Here is a 20,212-nt window from a genome sequence, read left to right on the forward strand (position 1 = left end):
AACTTAATACAATTTGGATGTACCAATAAGTTATATCAAACTAGAAATGATGTAGTTGTTTAACTTACTCCTGCTATCCATTATTCAATATAATTATTGTGGGTACATATTAACTGTTGGTGTTATACTGGCATACTGATGCTGATGACAAAATGACATGTATAAAGTGTATAAATTGTACAAAGTGTCGAGTGAGTTTTCCCTTGTTTTCCGCACCAAAGTGGCAAGTAGGCTAGAGAGATAGACTTGCACAAGTCTCTTAGGCAATAAATATTAATTAAATCATAATTCCTAGATTATATACATAATAAGAACAAGCTGTCCCTATAAAATACTTTCGTCCTGTCCGCTTATCTAGACTTGCCTCTTAGAAGGATAGAACTACTATACGCCTATGGACTTATCGTTTAGTACAGCCTTGGAGCAAGACTTACAACAGATTCAGGAGAGGCTTGAGAATGGGAGACGGGCAACATTAGCAAGCTCGCACTGTGTATATGAGCAATGGTCTCTGGTATAAACAAAAAGGTACCCCCAGCCATCTGCCACCTCACCCTTACCAGCAGATCCCAAATCTCCTGTCTACTTATCACATACATCTTGAAAAACCAGTGTCAACAACTTGAAGCAAATTCCACCGTTGTCGGTCTTTTTAACCTGCCTTCTTCCTTCGGTAGTGTAGACTTTTTCTCAATGACGGATAACGTCCGATATCACAAATCATAAAAGATCGGGGGCCTGTTTAACAAAACGCGGTCCTAAATATAGAGTATTATTTTGACTCTCTGCTATACATTGATAATTAAAGCGCTAAGATCGCTTTGTGGGCCGTGGTTCTCACAGTCTCGCAAGAAGTTCGGACAAAATAACTAGACTGGCTTCTACCTGTTGTGTGTGTCTGATAAAGAAAGTAGGTCAGCTACTTGATCGCGTTACCGACCAACTGTCGCTGTCAACCAGTTCATGCCCTGTGCTATATGAAGAGAAGGAGTCAGCCGAAATACGTTATACTATTTCATCATTCCATTAGCGTTTATATATCACTCTCCGTGCAACACCGACTACTGATGATGTAGCTGTCTCTACCGCGACCGCTGCTTGTTTGAGGTCACAAGTGTACACCACACGTAACTGTAATGTTGTCGCGAGTCGCGTTCATCCATGTCCGACCCGGACAGTCCACATCAGCCGTGTCTGTTTTGTGTCGATACAAGGCGACGTCTGCTCAAACTGACGATCATGCAGCAGACGTCAAACCGTTCTCGGCGCTGCCCGGGCCGAAGGGCTTGCCTGTTGTTGGCACCCTGTTCGACATCATGAAGAATTCCGGCCGGCTGAATGAAATGATTCAGAAACGTCACGAGACGTATGGACCTATCTACCGGGAAAAGATGGGGAGGATAGATGCCGTGTTTCTGACGGATGTGGAGGCGGTAGAGCAGCTGTTCCGACAGGAAGCAAAGTACCCAGTTCGAATCCAACTGGAACACTGGATTAAGTACAGGGAGGACAGGGGTTTCAATAAAGGCCTTGTCATGTCGTACGTATATTGATATATTCATCTTCGTTGTATATTGTATCTGTATATTGGGTATGAATTTCAAATTGTATGCCGCCTCGAATTTGTCATGTCATTAGCAAATTTTGGTAGTGATAAATGTCCTCTGATGTAATTACCTGAGAGAGTTTAATTTTGCCCAGAACACAATCTCATTAAAATCAGACATTTACTCGATCTGACAAAAAACCTTTGAGGTTACGTCAGATGAACATTCTAATCAGGCCATCAGCGAATATCTTATTTCTGCATTTCCAAAAATAACGTCAATCGGCATATTCGAAAGGAGAGTGATAAAGGCTGCGTTTTATAAGTTTATGTTTTGGATAATGAAATTACCTTATCGTTTCTGAGCGCCATGGCGTCTACAATCGAAGGGTGTACGATCGAGGGAACGTGTTCTGTGTTGATTTTTTTTTCTGATTTTGAAATTTTCGATTGGATATGGTAGAGAAATTCAACCAAAGAGTTTTAGAAAACTGACATGTAATTTAGTTGGTTCAAAATTCCGTGTAATGTTCATCTTGATTGGGCTTTCAAAAGTTGATCAGGTTCGTCTGACGTCAAATGACAAAAATGATTTGTCAGATCCTGACGGAGAGATGTATCGATTCGGTGTATAGCATTTTGATGAGACAAACCAAGAAAAATACTCAGGGCCAATGTGGGATTCGACCCAAGTCAGAATACTGGGATACCAAAGGGACATAAACGCTTGAGGCGACTGGGTCTCTCTCGGTCCCTTTAATGTAAGAATGTTCTCTTTCATTTATTATAATATTATAATGATACAGTACTGCTAATATGTAAGCTTAAGATTTCGGCCATACCCGTACGTAACACATGTTCTACATTTCCTACGTTTCCGAGAAACACCGCAATGAGTTGGGTCCGATATTTACACTGCAGATCAGGTGAAGCTTGGCATTCCTTGAGGCGAGTGGTCGACCAGCATATGATGAAGATCAAGACAGTCGAGTCCTACACTGGAGAATTTAACAAGGTTGTTGTAGAGTTCTTGGACCGAGTAGGCAGGATTCGAACCTCGGACAAAGAGTTGCCTGCATTGAATAAGGAGCTATTCAATTGGTCTCTGGAATGTGAGTATTTGTACAACGTGTTCTGAGTAATGTAAATGTGTTCTGGAGCAAGTGTATTTTGACCATTTGTTTAGGTTTGAGAATACATTTGATTCTAAAAAAACGGATGCTTTATTGCCCAGAATGTAAATAAAAAGGGACTATAGATGAGATTAGTTTAGAGAAATCAAGAAAACGAGTTAGTTCAGTTGGGTTGTCTATCGATAGATTACACAGTAATTAGAGGAATGCTTGTGTCTTCTCATGATATTCCATCATCTATTTACCTCTGGTCTGTCAGGGGTGGGACAAATGATTTCCCGATTCGACTGAAGATCCAGGGTAGAATAGGTCTTCAGCAACCCATGCTTGCCGTAAAAGGCGACTATGCTTGTTGTAAGAGGCGACTAACGGGATCAGCTGGTCAGGCTCGCTGACTTGGTTGAAGCATGTCATCGATCCCAATTGCGTGGATCGATGCTTATGGTGTCAATCACTGGATTGTCTGGTCTAGAATCGATTATTTACATACCGCCGTCATGTAGCTGGAATATTTCTGAGTGCAGCGTAACACAACAAATCAACCAACCAAACAACCCAATTCCACTGAACTTGTGTCCCATTGGCTATAGCAGAACAGAGCAATTTCATAATATAGACAAGCGCGTCTCTTTCCCTCGATGATCGTCGATAATTATAGGACCCCACGTCTCAAGTGGGTGCGCAGAGCATGCAACCCGATAATGTTTAACAGCACCGTGCTCGTGGTAAACGTCTGAGACCTGCATCACTTCGGACTTCCCTCCCACATCAAGATGACGGGAATACTGTTCAAATGGGCTCACTCACTGACTCATTCCTGTCCACTATTTCCTAGATATCATTAGACCTTAAATTTGGTTTTAATATATTCCCGATTCTATTTCTAGGTTTAACAACACCATACCCGAGCTCGTGGGTTTCACCAAAGTCTGAGACCTTCATCACTTCGGCTTTTCCTCCCACATCGAGATTACACGCTATGATATTACTCACACGACTCATTCCCGTGCCCACTATTTCCTAGATATCCTTAGACTTTATATTTTGTTTAAAATTAACAGGAACGAGAAATATCCAAAGTTATTTCTCCAGCAGACCGATGCGCGTAACATTGCTGATCCGCCTCTCAATCGCGATATTTTCGCGTTTGGTTTCACGTGACGCGAGGATACATTGCTAAACTAATGACTCTTTGTCCACAGCTATCGCCCGTATCCTGTACGAGAAGAGACTGGGATGTCTGTCAGACAACAGGAGTGAGGATACCCAGGCTTTCATCCAGAGCTCCCATGACATCTTTGAGACAACGAGGAAAATATTTTTCCTTCCGCCCAAACTGGCCCGGATCTTCATGCCGCGCACCTACAAACAGCATGACGCAGCGTGGGACGAGGGCTTCCGTGTTGGTAGGTCGCCAGCGACGCTTCCAAAATTAGCAAAGACCATCTGATAGATGGTCTCAGATAATAAGCAAGTCATGACAAATATTTGACCTTTATAGCGTACTTTTGTCTTTTTTCAACTTTGTATTTTTTAACCGAATGGCCGCCGATACGGATCTTCATGCCGCGCACCTACAAACAGCATGACGCAGCGTGGGATGAGGGCTTCCGTGATGGTAGATCGCCAGCGACGCATCCATAATCAGCAGAGACCATCTAATAGATGGTCTCTGATAATAAGCAAGTCATATAAGTCTTGACAAATATGTTTCGAATCAGATGCATCGATTTTATATACCTGCTATTTGTGCAGGAATACTATCCATGCGTCGTACTACACAAGACACGTTGTTTTGCATCGTTCATTAATTGGTATGTGGACAATGTAAATGCATTACTGACAGGTAGTGTCAGTTTCGTCTAAATACTAACTCTGGACTTTGGATTCCTTCTTATTAAAGTCACTCGATGTTTTCACTGTTAACTCTATATTTGTTTTTGTTTTTCTAGCCCACAAGATCATTGACGAGAGAATCAGGGAAATCAGGGAGACAAAGGAGGAAGGAGAACACGTGGGTTTCATCACCCACTTCCTGAAAGAGGACAGCATGTCGCTTAAGGATGTCTACGCCAACATCTCCGAACTCATGGGGGCAGCTGTAGACACGGTGAGTGGGTGAGTGAGTGGCATCTCAGAACCTATGCGATCTCTAGACACAGTGAGTGTCATGAAAACCATGTGAGCTTATGTTGGGATCTGTTGTTTGTTGTCCGTAATGCGTCGTAATATCTTCTCGGAAGCCACTGGGCCGATGAAGCTGAACTTTCAAATGCTTGTTCCCACCAAAAATGACATCCCAGTTTTGTCAAGAGGGTCAAATTTGATTTTTAATACAGCCGCCATATTCAAAACATATATGAATATCAATACTGTTGACACTGACATTGTTGACTATGTCTGTGGACTATATATCCAGATGGGTAACAGTTTTCTTGCACTATTTTGTTATGTTCTTCTTTACAGACGTCAAACACCGCTCAGATGTTGTTGTATGAGTTATCGAGACATCCACGCGCACAGGAGGCCATCTTAGAGGAAATCACAAGAGTTGTCCCCCCTGGCCAGCAGCCAACTGCAGATCACCTGAAGGAGATGCATTACATCAAGGCGGCCATTAAGGAGACGCTCAGGTATGTATCTACACACGCTTGTCATAGATTGCAACCCTAGTGTGACTGTTAATATGCAGTGATGTGTCATGTTGGGTTGTGTGAATGCCATAACGAGGGTTACATCTATGATTTATACTGTTATGTATGGAATGCTGTAAAAAGGGTATGATTCCTTTATCGTCTGTCAGTTTTAGTCTAATCCCGAACTCATTTGTCTTGAACATACCCTAGACTAAGGCGAACTTTTTCTTGGAGTATCGCTTGTTGCGGACGTTGGCTGGTGTTCAAGCTTTACACAAAGTCCCAGTCCTTTCTGTATGTGTCATTTGACACACTAGGATGTGTCCCACCGCCACCTAACTGTTCTTTGAAACCCGCCTTGTTGTCCCCTAGGTTGTACCCGACCGGAAGTGTGGTGATTCGAGTATTGCAACAGGACGCTGTCCTACTCGGCTGTCACGTGCCCAAGGAGGTAAGTGCGACAAACACTGTACGTTCGTTATATCGAAATTATGCTAACACGAATATACTTATTGATCTATATAATTAGCATCTTCCCGAGGCAAAGGATTTGACTGACTCTAAAAGTCCAGTTACCACCCTTGCCGAACTAGACTGGAATTCTTGGCTCGATCGTATTACGAGTTATGTCCATTCTATGTCCCTCCTATTGACCAATCAGATTCCACTTCTCATATCACTTGCATTTGCTTCAAACAAATGGCGGCTCCCAGTCAAGACGATCTGGCTGATGATCAATATCTATATTGTAATAAAACGGCTCTTACCTCATGAAGTGCTTCAAATCACGTGAGCTCCTAAATTAATAGCATGAAAAGATTTGGAGCATATCTGTCGACGCCCACTTGACGGTATACATCCTTTGCAAATCCTGCAGTCGACCGAAATCTGCACGTTGAAATCCATGTTGTTTCACAACCGAATGTCTATTTCGTTTCGCAATGTTGATTGGACTAACATAGACTCGTTAGTCCAGCAAAAATATAACTTCATAATTTTATCCAAGTTCGGCAATGGAAACTGGACTTTTACATCGATCGTTGTCCATGTAATCAAAGTATACCTTTCGTCTTGCATACAGTAATAGCGTTCTGTACAGTTAAATATACACTTCGATTTGAAGATATTGATTTTGTTAATATTTACAGACTGTGGTGTGGATTGACCTCTACGGCTTCGGACGTCTACGACGTCACTACGAGGACCCCGACACATTCCGCCCTGAACGCTGGCTCCGAGCTACCAGGACAGTAAGCCCTCAGCCTTTTTCCTGGCTGCCGTTTGGGTTTGGACCCCGTATGTGTGTCGGTGGGTAGTACTCTTTCTTTCTTACCTAGATCTTTATCAGGTGTCAATTAAACATGCGTATGGACTTTTCCTTCAGGTATCAGTTTCACATTCTCACCGATTATTTCGGCAGATGTCAGTACCACGTGCACATTGACTATTTGGGCAGATGTCAATACCCCGTGCACATTGACTTTTTGGGCAGATGACATACCACGCGCACATTGACTATTTGGGCAGATGTCAGTACCACGTGCGCGTTGACCGTTTTGGTACATATCAGTACCACGTGAACATTGACTATTTGGGCAGGTCTCAGTACCACGTGCACATTGACTATTTGGGCAGGTCTCAGTACCACGTGCACATTGACTATTTGGGCAGGTCTCAGTACCACGTGCACATTGACTATTTGGGCAGGTCTCAGTACCACGTGCACATTGACTATTTGGGCAGGTCTCAGTACCACGTGCACATTGACTATTTGGGTAGATGTCAGTACTACGTGCACATTGACTATTTGGGTACATGTCAGTACCACGTGCACATTGATTATTTGGGTACATGTCAGTACCACGTGCACATTGACTATTTGGGCAGATGTCAGTACCACGTGCACATTGACTATTTGGGTACATGTCAGTACCACGTGCACATTGACTATTTGGGCAGATGTCAGTACCACGTGCACATTGACTATTTGGGTACATGTCAGTACCACGTGCACATTGACTATTTGGGCAGATGTCAGTACCACGTGCACATTGACTATTTGGGCAGATGTCAGTACCACGTGCACGTTGACTATTTGGGCAGATGTCAGTACCACGTGCACATTGACTATTTGGGCAGATGTGTGTACCACGTGCACATTGACTATTTGGGCAGATGTCAGTACCACGTGCACATTGACTATTTGGGCAGGCATCAGTTCTACCTGCACATTGACTATTTCAGCAGTTGTTTATTGGCTATTTAATCAGTAGAGTACAAATGAATAACCTGATAACTCTATTACAGGCCGACGAGTGGCAGAGCTCGAGATGCAGCTGTTGATATCCCAGGTGAGTTGGAAGGATCGGCGCCATCAAACCTCAACTGATTTATTTGATAAATGACAGTATGTCCTTAGAACCAAGCACAACCATACTTCACCTGTATTAACTCTTCCAGCTGAGATTCACTTTCATGATCACATTAATTTTCCGTCAAATATCTACAGGTCTACTGTGACAATCCCTCATTTAGTCATTTTTGTTTCAGCTTGTTCGCAAATTCCAGATAGAGCCTGTATCAATGGAACCAGTCGAAATGAAGACGGACCTCCTACTATTGGCCAAAGATCCAATCAGAATCCGTCTTCACGAGAGAGACTAGGCTCTTATTCTCCATAGTGCACGTCATACGAACACTTTGCAGTCTGATGTAAGCACATGCACAGTGTCGCTGTGGACTTTGTTTCAAAAACACGTCACTGAAAAAACACCTATATACGAGATCCAAATTCAGGAGTTATACATTTGTTTTGTTTTTGTATTGTTTCTATCGTTGATAACATAGTTGAGTTGCATGTATATTGTGGACAAGTAGCTCTATTTCACTGTAATATCCATTTATACTTTCTTATACATGTATTTGCCAAGGACCAACATGTTTGTTATAATGGTGCTCAATGCGTAGGTGCACATACGAGGTGTTAACCAAAAGACTCTTCGGGATATGACGCAACATGGATCACTGGGTAACATGTAGATGACTTCACGATTTCATTGTTTGTAAATGTATTTCAATGGTGAATTTCATTATAATTTCGTTTTATCCTTTATATGCATAAATGCTGGAATGACATTCTCATTGAAATTAGCATAAATATTCTGCATGACAAGCATATCTGATCACAATAGATTTTACTTCCTCTATCTTACTTTCCTCCAATAAATGCCTACCTCTAACAAAAGCCTGGTGTTGGCATTATATAGTAAAGTACTGTCGGAAATGCTAGAAAACTGCTTTTTGCCTGTTAAAAAAGGATATAATTTTTCACAGACTGTTATTGAAATATCGAGTAACTACCGATCGACCTACCTGTGGTTTGAAGTATTTCAGTCACAAGGAGTCCTATCGACAAGTTTACAGGAGACAAATTCGAACAGGAATTCATATGGCATTGATGGCAGTGTGAAACGGACAATAGAAATATGCGCACATGACTTCGTTATAATGATAATAATGTTGTCTTCATAAAACATCCAATTCATTTTGAGAAAATTCCAGATGTGCATCTTCTAAAATGACGCTGCGTTTGTATTGTTAACATTGCTCCCATGACGCACATTACATTACACTTGCATAGCCATAACCGCGGTACACGATATGGAGTCTGTACTGGGAAATGTATATAAGTTCTTTACACTTTAGAGAGAAGGGGCTTCTTGATGGATGTGCACTAGTTTACGAGGCGAAAAAGAAAACTGGTGATTTTCATAAGGAAATTATAGGAGGTGATGTGTACATAGACTGGTTTGAACTTCAGCTATTGCCAACTTTAAACAACGTCAGTGTCATTGTCATGGATAACTTCAGTTAATATAACGTCCGGGAATCAGACACTGTCGCCCAAACCACGAGAAGTCTTAAGGCGACCATACTGGAATATATGACATTGTCGACTTAAGACAATATGAAACGAATGTTCAACTGATGGAGGGAGAAAATTTGGCTGAATAAGAACCCTGTAAAGTACAGGACATATGTGCTGGCGGCACAACACGGTCACATTGTCTTACGTACGCCAGTCAGACATTGTGAGCTCAACCCAACATTCAAAAGTACAGATTCATATACGTCACCAGCCGAGATTAATACTACCTCAAGAAATCAGGTGTAGAACAACAAATACTTCTGGAGTCCGCAACCTTCCATTACAGTTCATGCTACCCCATCAACGAACATGTCAATTAAGTACAATAACAGCAATATTTTGAGACCACCCCAACTCGGAGACATTTGCACCTGTGAGAATGCATGGGACTGTGTGAGGTCATCACCTCGGGCCAGGTGTTAGGTAATTGCCTCAGGTTATATGCCATTTTATACATGCATGACACCCGCGAATATTTTCTAAGTTTATCATCATTTTACCTGTAAAAGTACATTTTTAGGGTAATCACAGTGTCGGTTAGGACAGGCTAGATTATGGCAATTCGTGTTATTTTGAAATATGCTCTTATTAAAGTCCTATGACTCGTATTTATTAAATGAAGCCAGAAAAGCAGTTTTCTAGCATTTCCGACGGTACCTTAGTGTTTTGTGTATACTGTGTTTGACCAGGTTATGAAAAGGCGTGAGGTATCCCTGTAAAGTCGGAACAGACAAAGAAGAAGTCATCCAATCAATGGCTAGAACAGGTATAGCCTGTGGAAGTGCACATTTCGACTTTCAATGCAGGCCTGGTGTGCCCAGGTGCGCCTTTTTAAAGACTACTCGTGTTTGTTCCAAAGTTCACGATAACAACTACTGGAGTTACTTTAGTAGCGTTGCTCCAATGCTGTGCTGTGTTAAAAGTCCATGGATGTAAAGCTATTATATCTCTATAATGGCACCCCCAGATAAGCGGTTAGTGCATCTAAGGGCGCCAGCCTTTCATAACTGATTCGTATTATTTTCTATGATAATCCAGGAATTACTATTTAAACTACCAATTGTCGTACAGACTTGTGCAAGTCTGGTTCTTTCGCAATACAAATGTGGACTTGCACAAGAGTATGTAGGTTATGATCCTCCCGATACGTGTCAGCAAGCCAGTGAGGTCAACTCAACTGTATTGACCCACATTGACTGCTGTGAACAGAGCGCCAGCCCACATTCAGATCGTATCATTTTCGGTGCAACACCGGCTATTGATGGTGTAGCTGTCTCTACCGCATCCGCTGCTGGTCCAGTCAGCACACAAGTGTGCACCACACACACTGGTATGTTGTCACGAATCATGGTGAGCATCGGCCGTATCTGTTTTGTGTCGATACAAGGCGACGACGACGTCTACATGTTGCAGACGTCAAACCGTTCTCGGCGCTGCCCGAAATGCTTGCCTGTTGTTGGCATCCTGGTCGACATCATCAAGAATTCCGGCAAGCTGAATGGAATGATTCAGAATCGTCACGAAACGCATGAACATATCTACCGGGAAATGATGGGGAGGATAGATGCCGTGTTTACGACGGTTGTTTGTTTGTTTACTGTTTAACGCCGCACTCAGCAATATTCCAACTATATGACGGCGGTCTGTAAATAATCGAGTCTGGACCAGACAAGCCAGTGACTGACATCATGAGCATCGATCCACGCAATTGGGATACGATGACATGCATCAACCAAGTCAGCGGGCTGACCATCCGATCCCGTTAGTCGCCTCTTACGACAAGCATTGTCACCTTTTACGGCAAGCATGGGTTGCTGAAGACCTTTCTACCCCGGATCTTCACGGGTCTCTGACGGATGTTGAGGCGGTAGAGCAGCTGTTCCGACAGGATGCGAAGTATGCAGTTCGGACCCATCTGGGACACTGTATTAAGCACAGGGAGGACAGGGAGTTGCATTAATGCCTTACCTTGTCGTACGTATGTCACATAGAAACATATCTCTAGTCTCATTGTATGTAATACTATGTTATCCGCACCGCCTCCGTGGTGTAGTGCACAGAGCGTCTGCCCCGAGAGTGGAAGGTCGGCTGTTCGATCCACAAAAAAGGCCAGCTTGTGTCTGTAAAATAAGTAGGGTTAAGCTGTTAAACTGCGGCACGGTATCCCACTATATATAGCACATGACACTATGAAACCTGAATAAATCCGAACTAGTACAAGCAGCCACACTCACACTCCCATGCACGTTAAACTGCGGCATGGTATCTCACTACCACACAGCACTATGAAACCGGTAATACGTCCGGACTAGAACATGCATGCAGTCACTCTCACATGCGCATGCGTGGCGCTATATAAATAAACAAACCTTTATATTGTCTTACACAAAGTTAAACCTTTACATTGACTTACACAAAGTTAAATCTTTATATTGTCTTACACAAAATCAAACCTTTATATTGTCTTACTTCAGGTCAAACCTTTATATTGTTCTCTTTATATTGTCTATAAGGATAGAAAGAATGTTGAGCAAACCATAGACCCGGCAGATGTGCCGGCTCGTCACATTTGTTGTTTGTTTGACCCTGTAGGGATTTCTAATGGCGAGGGTCGCGGTTCATGCTGTCAGTCACTGGTCTGCATGTTCCAACTAGAATATTCACACGATGATGTGACATCACTGGATGTGTGCTGACTGCGGTGTTACGCATTACGGAAATAGTTATATACAAGTCACTCATTTTTGCCTTACAGTATAAATGAAATATTCTAATATTCTATATTATTACTAAAATACTTTAATAGTACCAACCCAACTACTCTCTCTCTTATATACTAGTATATATACATATATTCTAGTCAGGGGGAAGCTTGACATTCCTTGAGGCGAGTGGTCGACCAGCATATGATGATCAAAACAATCGAGTCCTACACTTGAGAATTTAACAAGGTTGTTGTAGAGTTCTTTTACCGAGCTTGCAGGATTCGAACCTCGGACAAAGAGTTGCCTGCATTCAATAAGGAGCTATTCAACTGGTCTCTGGAATGTGAGTATTTGTACAACGTGTTCTGAGTAAGCCTACCATTATCAACAGCTAAGATGTGTCAGAAGAGAAGTTAATGAAGGTTTGCATGGCGACGTTTAGGCGAGTGTTTGGGCGCATCGGACACCACTCCCGTCACAGGAGTGACGGCACCCAGGCTTTCATCCAGAGCTCCCATGACATCGTTGAGACAACAAGGAAAATATTCTTCCTTCCGCTCAAACTGGCCCGGATCTATGGGCGGCCATTCTGTCCAAAAATACAAAGTTGGGAAAAAAAGGACAACAGTACACAACATAGGTCAAATATTACGAATAAAGAACTAAATGTCACTAATAAAGATCAAAATACAAAACAAACAGACGCCGGCTATAAAGGAAAGGAAAACGTGTTCGAAAGAACGTCAGTGACATCTTTTCGTAATATTTGACTATTAATATTGTGTACTTTCGACCTTAATTTCAACTTTGTATTTGTTTAACCGGCGTCTGTTTGTTTTGTATTTTGACCTTTTTAGTAACATTTAGTTCTTTATTCGTAATATTTGACCTTTATAGCGTACTTTTTTCTTTTTTCAACTTTGTATTTTTTAACCGAATGGCCGCCGATACGGATCAGCGTTGATATAGATACCCATGAATAACACATTTAGAGTGTTGATATAGCTACCCATGAATAACACATTTAGAGTGTTGATATAGCTAACCACGAATAACACATTTAGAGTGTTGATATAGCTAACCACGAATAACACATTTAGAGCGTTGATACAGCTAACCACGAATAACACATTTAGAGTGTTGATATAGCTAACCACGAATAACACATTTAGAGCGTTGATATAACTACCCATGAATAACACATATAGAGTGTTGATATACCAATGAATAACACATATAGAGTGGGGATATAGATACCCATGATGCTGCTATATGTAAACGAAGGGGTTTCAGATGGTGGAGACCATATCCGTATGTTGTTCTTCACTTTCCATGACGAGAAATAAAGCCCTGCGAGTTATTTGAATGGTAAAGGCGTAGCTGGCCTTGGAAACCATACGAGGATGTGAGTAAGACCCATAGGTTCGGTCTGGAAAACATGGATCTCGTGGTACCTAATACTTGAATGATATACGAATGGTAAAAGCTTTTGTGTTTTGTATTTTATGTCCGTGCGCACGTGATTATGGTGGCTCACCCGGCCAGTGATGTACAACCTACCGAGGCTTATGGTGGCTCGCCCGGCCAGTGATGTTCAACCTACCGTGGCTTATGGTGGCTCGCCCGGTCAGTGAGATGCAACCTACCGCGGCTTATGGTGGCTCGCCCGGCCAGTGAGATGCAACCTACCGCGGCTTATGGTGGCTCGCCCGGCCAGTGATGTACAACCTACCGAGGCTTATGGTGACTCACCCGGCCAGTGATGTGCAACCTACCGAGGCTTTTGGTGGCTCACCCGGCTAGTGATGTACAACCTACCGTGGCTTATGGTGGCTCGCCCGGCTAGTGATGTACAACCTACCGAGGCTTATGGTGGCACGCCCGGCCAGTGATGTACAACCTACCGAGGCTTATAGTGGCTCAGCCGGCTAGTGATGTACAACCTACCGAGACTTATGGTGGTTCACCCGGTTAGTGGTGTACAACCTACCGTGGCTTATGGTGGCTCAGCCGGCTAGTGATGTACAACCTACCGAGACTTATGGTGGCTCACCCGGCTAGTGATGTACAACCTACCGAGGCTTATAGTGGCTCAGCCGGCTAGTGATGTACAACCTACCGAGACTTATGGTGGTTCACCCGGTTAGTGGTGTACAACCTACCGTGGCTTATGGTGGCTCAGCCGGCCAGTGATGTGCAACCTACCGAGGCTTATAGTGGCTCAGTCGGCCAGTGATGTACAACCTACCGAGGCTTATGGTGGATCAGCCGGCTAGTGATGTACAACCAACCGAGGTTTATGGTGGCTCACCCGGCCAGTGATGTACAACCTACCGAGGCTTATGGTGGCTCACCCGGCTAGTGATGTACAACCTACCGAGGCTTATGGTGGCTCGACCGGCTAGTGATGTACAACCTACCGAGGCTTATGGTGGCTGTGATGTTTTGTCTGTATGTCCTTTTGTTATACCATGTGCATTTTTACGGGTACCCGAAAAGAAGGTTTTTAGGGATTTTTCATAGTTGAACGTGCATCTTCCAAACCACCGAGTCGTGTTTCGGCGACTTTCAGCCTAGGAACATTTTGATAACGTTTGTAATTTCAACTCCAATCAGGTGAAGTTAGGCAGCGTTGTTGGATGGGTTACCGCATTCGGGCAGTTTGGCTCCTGAGAGTTTCTAGGGCTTCGGTCCTGCCCCACACTGAATCACATGTAACAATGATGACTTTCTTCTAAATGCCAGCAGTGAATTGGTACCCGGTAGGATGTGATGGCAGTGTGGTTGTTAACCTTCTAGCGCCTGACAGGCAGCTTGTGTTGTATACTCCCTAGGGAGCTGAGAATAATTGATCCAGCTAGTGACCGGGGTAATAGCTACGCATTGAGAATGCCCAAGTGTGGCGTGGAAATATGCGCAATGTAAATGGGCTATAATAATTTTTATTATTGCTCTTGCCCTGTAGTTTATCTTCAACACTCTAACATAGAATCACTTCCGGAAAAGACAATATTCGTGCAGTTTGCAATATTTATTGATGTTATAAAAAGGATAACTGTGAACGGGGAATTTAGTTTCCCAGGGAAACCAGCTGGCGGGGATACTGCCCCTGTCCTGACTGATAATGTCTCTAACTGACGACAAATGGCCTTGCGAATACTCTGCTATGTGCCAGATGTTCAACAGTCAAAACAACAATGTTCACGATGTTCATTGAGGCCAATTACGTCAATATACACAGGTTTATTTATCTGTTACCTGCTTATTCCATAAGTTGTTAATTTGTATTTTGAGTTATGGAAGAAACATTAATGTCTATGCATGGTTATCCCAATGTTGTGGTATAAATAGCACATTTAGAGTGGAAGTAGCAATTTGCACTGACAAATGGTCATTTTCGTAATACACGATGCTATTTTGAGGCACAGTTCATAATATTGCTGGCTATACATATTTACTTATCTATATCTATTTCCACAGACATTAAGCTGGTATCATCAGCCATGTTAATGTATTGTAGAAGGAGGACTTTTCCCATGAAGAATGATCATTGTAGTATTGCTGAATAATGTTTCCAAGAATTGTTAATAATAATACTGACTTGCAAATATTTATATTTCCAAGATAAGGTGGGGACACGGGTGGCTCAGTCGTCTAAGGCGTCGCGATTTGCTGTGCTTTGAGCACGCCAGAGACCTATGATTGTGGGTTCGAATCCCGGTTCGCCCCGATTATGTTTCTAGGTTTGTCAGCACCATACCCGTGCTCGTGAGTTTCACCGAGGTGGTAAACGTCTGAGACCTGCATCACTTCGGGCTGTCCTACCACATTAAGCTAACACGCCGCGATATAACTGCAATACTGTTAAAAGCTGCGTTAAACCCAACTCACTCACTCACTCCAAGAGAAGAAGAACTTTACAACCAGCATATATAATGTAGAAATAGGCATTAACATTGAGCAGTGGTGAGTTATAGTACTGTTTTCATGCTGAATACCTAGACACAATTGATCATTTGTACAAAAAAAAGTAAACTTAATACAATTTGGATGTACCAATCAGTTATATCAAACTAGAAATGATGTAGTTGTTTAACTTACTCCTGCTATCCATTATTCAATATAATTATTGTGGGTACATATTAACTGTTGGTGTTATACTGGCATACTGATGCTGATGACAAAATGACATTTATAAAGTGTATAAATTGTACAAAGTGTCGAGTGAGTTTTCCCTTGTTTTCCGCACCAAAGTGGCAAGTAGGCTAGAGAGATAGACTTGCACAAGTCTCTTAGGCAATAAATATTAATTAAATCATAATTCCTTGATTATATACATAATAAGAACAAGTTGTCCCTATAAAATACTTTCGTCCTGTCCGCTTATCTAGACTGGCCTCTTAGAAGGATAGAACTACTATACACCTATGGACTTATCGTTTAGTACAGCCTTGGAGCAAGACTTACAACAGATTCAGGAGAGGCTTGAGAATGGGAGACGGGCAACATTAGCAAGCTCGCACTGTGTATATGAGCAATGGTCTCTGGTATAAACAAAAAGGTACCCCCAGCCACCTGCCACCTAACCCTTACCAGCAGATCCCAAATCTCCTGTCTACTTATCACATACATCTTGAAAAACCAGTGTCAACAACATGAAGCAAAGTCCACCGTTGTCGGTCTTTTTAACCTGCCTTCTTCCTTCAGCAGTATAAGTAGTAAAGTACATCTGTCTGGAACCACCTCAGGATTCTGGAACCACTCAGGATTCTGGAACCACTCAGGATTCTGGAACCAAGATGGCGGCACATCCGTTTCCGGTCACGTGACCTGCGCAGTGCATGATGGGTACCTGCGCGTGCCTCCAAGATGGCGTCGCTTCCGTTTCCGGTGGCGTGCGCCTCCAAGAGGGCGTCACTTCCGTGTCCGGTGGCGCACGCCTCCAAGAGGGCGTTGCCTCCGTTTCCGGGGAGAAGGAGGGGGAGGGGGGAAACCCGGAGAAGCGCCCGTAAAAGGTGAACGGGATCGACATGGAAAGAAGCGCGTCAAACATCGTTTGTGGTTGTTGTTGTTGTTGTTCTAAACATAGACGGGGAGGTGGTGGTGAAGGGAGGGAGGGAGGGAGTGAGGGTGGTGGTGGTGGTGGTGGTGGTGAGGGGAAGGGGGGGGGGGAGGGAGGGAGGGAGGGAGGAAAGGAGGAGGAGACGGGTTCATGGTGTGGGTTGGAGGGTCGTCAAAGCAAAGGAGGAAAGTTGTCTTTCGGGAGAGATGGGTGGCCCTGAAAAGGGCCGTTTTGATGTTTACATGCAAGTGCACGCAGAGGTGCAAAGGCACGGGTGGACATTCATCTGTCTCCTGACAGGACACCTACCGGTGTGCGTTAACCGCCGCACGTAGGTGTCCTTGAGGATGGTCTTACAGTACACACATTGAAATGTTCCATCCCAAGGCTTGGGGCAAGGGCGTACACAGGCAGGGCCCCTTGGCATGTACCGCATTGCCATGGTGGAGGCAATGGCAATGACGGTACTGCTTCTTTCTTCTCCAACTCCGAGCGACACCCTTTGCACAGTGGCAAAGGGTGCACCACTGAGGCTAGCTCCAGATCCCAGTTTTCAGCCATTCTTGATTTTTCGAATCAATTTTACAAGTGACACTGATCCATTCGAATCCACTGTTGTTTTATAGGAGAGGTACTGCCACCCTGCTTCCTGATTGGTTCCCCAGGCAGCGCCCCCGATTGGTTCGTTTCGGTGCCTGGTCTGCACCTCGGTTTTCCAAAACGGACCGACCCCTGTGTTTCTTTTCCATAGGAAATGGATTTTACCATGGGAGAGAAAGCACAACCCCGGTTCGGCCAATCAGAGCCCGCCATGGCCCGAGCGCGGCTTCTGATTGGTCGATAACCCAGGCTTCGGATTGGTCCGATTTCGATCCGGGTTTTTTCTTCTTGGGTAGCCTTGGTATTTTTTTGAGGTAGACGGTCGTCTGAATGCAAAAGGAAGGTGGACCTTCATAGGTAGACATGAACGTGGGAATGCCTACGTGATGTACGTGTGTGTCACTCCCATGCCAATCGGAATGTCAATCGGAATGTCATGTGGGTTCTTTGTTTTGGATTGTTGTTTGGGTTGGTAAAGCAAAGGTGGAAAGTTGTCTTTTGGGTGAGATGGGTGGCCCTGAAAAGGGCCGTATTAACAGGAACTTGAACGGGAACTTGAACGGGAACGCAGGACACGGGAAACGTCCTCCTAGGCAGCCGGCTCTGCTACGTCATTCGTGTACCTCTGTTTCTCTTCGCAGAGATAGTGTAGTTGTAGTTGCTTCTGGTGTTTCACCAGCCCGGTTAGCTTGAGGTAATCGCAGTCTGGGGACCACTTGTGATGTGCCGCCCAAGGATTGTCGTGGGGTGCCCATTGTCTCAGCCGCACACCACATTGGAAACAGCATACACCATCGGCACCCTGAGTGTAGACAAAGCCCGCATGAGCCATCTCTTCAGCAGTCTGATACATTTGCGTGGGCCACGTCTCAAACGAAGCGAGCCTTCTTTCAAAGCGTAGATAATAGTGCGATGGTGTTTGACTGAGCAGTGACACCGCCTCCTCGGCATGACTCTTACTCCAACATCCACGAGTATCTGTACTATCCATCCCCACATCTTCGCCACGCGTCGTCGTACCACTCTTCTTTGTTTCAGCCATTCTTGATTTTATCACATCAATTTTACAAGTGACACTGGGCCACTCGAATCCACTCTTGTTTTATGGGGGAAGAACCGGATCGAAATTGGCTGCTTCCTGGTTGGTCCAAAACGCAACGCACCGATTGGTTCGTTCCGGTGCCTGGCCTGCACCTCGGTTTTCCAAAACGACCCGACCCTTGTGTTTCTTTTCCATAGGAAATGGATTTTACCATGGGAGAGAAAGCACAACTCGGGTCGGGTGCTGTCTTCTGATTGGTCGATGCTGTCTTCTGATTGGTCGACAATCCAGGCTTCGGATTGGTCCGATTTCGATCCTGTTTTGGGGAAGGGTTGTCCATCCATCAGACGTTCAGACCCTCTTAGAGTACAGGCGTTCATCAGACACACATCGCTATCATGACGAGCAACCAAAGTACGCCCTATCGTTTGGAGAGGAAAGATACCACCCGCTCCAGACGGTTAAGAACTGCTAATCATACCTATCGTTTGACTTTCAACCCAGACTACTTGGACACCGTACCACCGGAACGCGTCCCCATGGAACTGCCAGCTTTATTTGACAGGGTGATCGATGACTTTTATGAACAGATGTCAGGTCAGAAGGGAGATCGTATTGGTCTAGGTATCAATCATCCCGCTTTGAACACTCCCATACGGATTCCCTTTCGACGTTTTGAAGATCTCCATGGGGTAAATATTTTACAGGCCGTGGAAAAAGTCCAACAGTCCAACAAAGACCTGAACATCGATGACACCATGGATGTGACTTTAGTACACGTCGCAGATGCTGACAGGCTAGGATCGGGCAGTGGTGCTCCCCGGCTGAAAAACGTGATTGGACTCGAAGCTTTTTTAACACGCAAAAAGTGCATCGTACGGATCAAGAACGAAGATCAATCCTGTTTGGCACAGGTCCTGGTGGTGGCACAGCATTATGCCCACAAACCCCATCCTCTGACCCCAGCATGGAAAGCCCAGTTACTGAGACTGACGAGAACGAATCGCGACGACGTTCAAGGCATACGGGCACGGACCTTGTTTCGACGCCTTGGCCTGCCTGAAGGTCCCTGTCGGGGGCTGGACGACCTCGCACGCGTGGGACGGGCCTTGACCCTCCTGCATTATCAACTGAAAGTCTACAGTCAAGAGGTGGGTCAGAGACTGTTGTACAAGTGTGATGAGGCTCCACCCCACGCCACGGTGCTGCATCTATACCATCATGATCAGCACTACGATGTCATCACTTCCATGTCCGCTTTTTATGGCTCTGTCCATTACTGCGAACGCTGCGACAAACGTTACGACCATCCCGAAAAACATCCCTGCACCAAGGAATACCGCTGTTACCGCTGCTTCTACTCTAGTTATTGCGGGCCCCAGGAAGAGCACGGGATCCCTTGCTTGACATGTCAAGGTTGGTTCCCCAATCCGTGTTACACCCGACATCTCCAGTCACCGTCAGAGGGAAAACCCAGCGCCTGTCAATCGATTCACAGGTGCCCGAACTGTTTTCAGCTGGTCCGCGTCTTGGAGACCCCCATGGTTCACCACGAGTGCT

General features: G+C 44.4%; 1 protein-coding gene across 1 annotated transcript; it reads left to right on the forward strand.

Moving 5' to 3' along the window:
• Positions 1-949: 949 nt before the first annotated feature.
• LOC139467579 (1,25-dihydroxyvitamin D(3) 24-hydroxylase, mitochondrial-like) lies at positions 950-9,416 on the forward strand. Its single transcript, XM_071249117.1, has 9 exons — positions 950-1,540; positions 2,468-2,658; positions 3,882-4,085; positions 4,632-4,789; positions 5,146-5,312; positions 5,688-5,766; positions 6,464-6,623; positions 7,623-7,666; positions 7,866-9,416. Exons 1-9 carry the CDS (start codon positions 1,137-1,139, stop codon positions 7,977-7,979), a joined length of 1,521 nt encoding a protein of 506 aa, XP_071105218.1. The 5' UTR covers positions 950-1,136; the 3' UTR covers positions 7,980-9,416.
• The last annotated feature ends 10,796 nt before the right edge of the window (positions 9,417-20,212 follow it).

This window comes from Haliotis cracherodii, unplaced genomic scaffold (genome assembly GCF_022045235.1).
Source record: "Haliotis cracherodii isolate W230 unplaced genomic scaffold, xgHalCrac1.p SCAF_1, whole genome shotgun sequence".
Classification (NCBI taxonomy): domain Eukaryota; kingdom Metazoa; phylum Mollusca; class Gastropoda; order Lepetellida; family Haliotidae; genus Haliotis; species Haliotis cracherodii.

Excerpts from the sequence above, each read along its gene's own strand:
- LOC139467579 (XM_071249117.1), top strand. The coding sequence starts at position 1,137 with ATGTTGTCGCGAGTCGCGTTCATCCATGTCCGACCCGGACAGTCCACA. Across the intron at positions 5,313-5,687 it reads GCCATTAAGGAGACGCTCAG|GTTGTACCCGACCGGAAGTG; the intron begins GTATGTATCTAC and ends GTTGTCCCCTAG. Across the intron at positions 5,767-6,463 it reads GCTGTCACGTGCCCAAGGAG|ACTGTGGTGTGGATTGACCT; the intron begins GTAAGTGCGACA and ends TAATATTTACAG.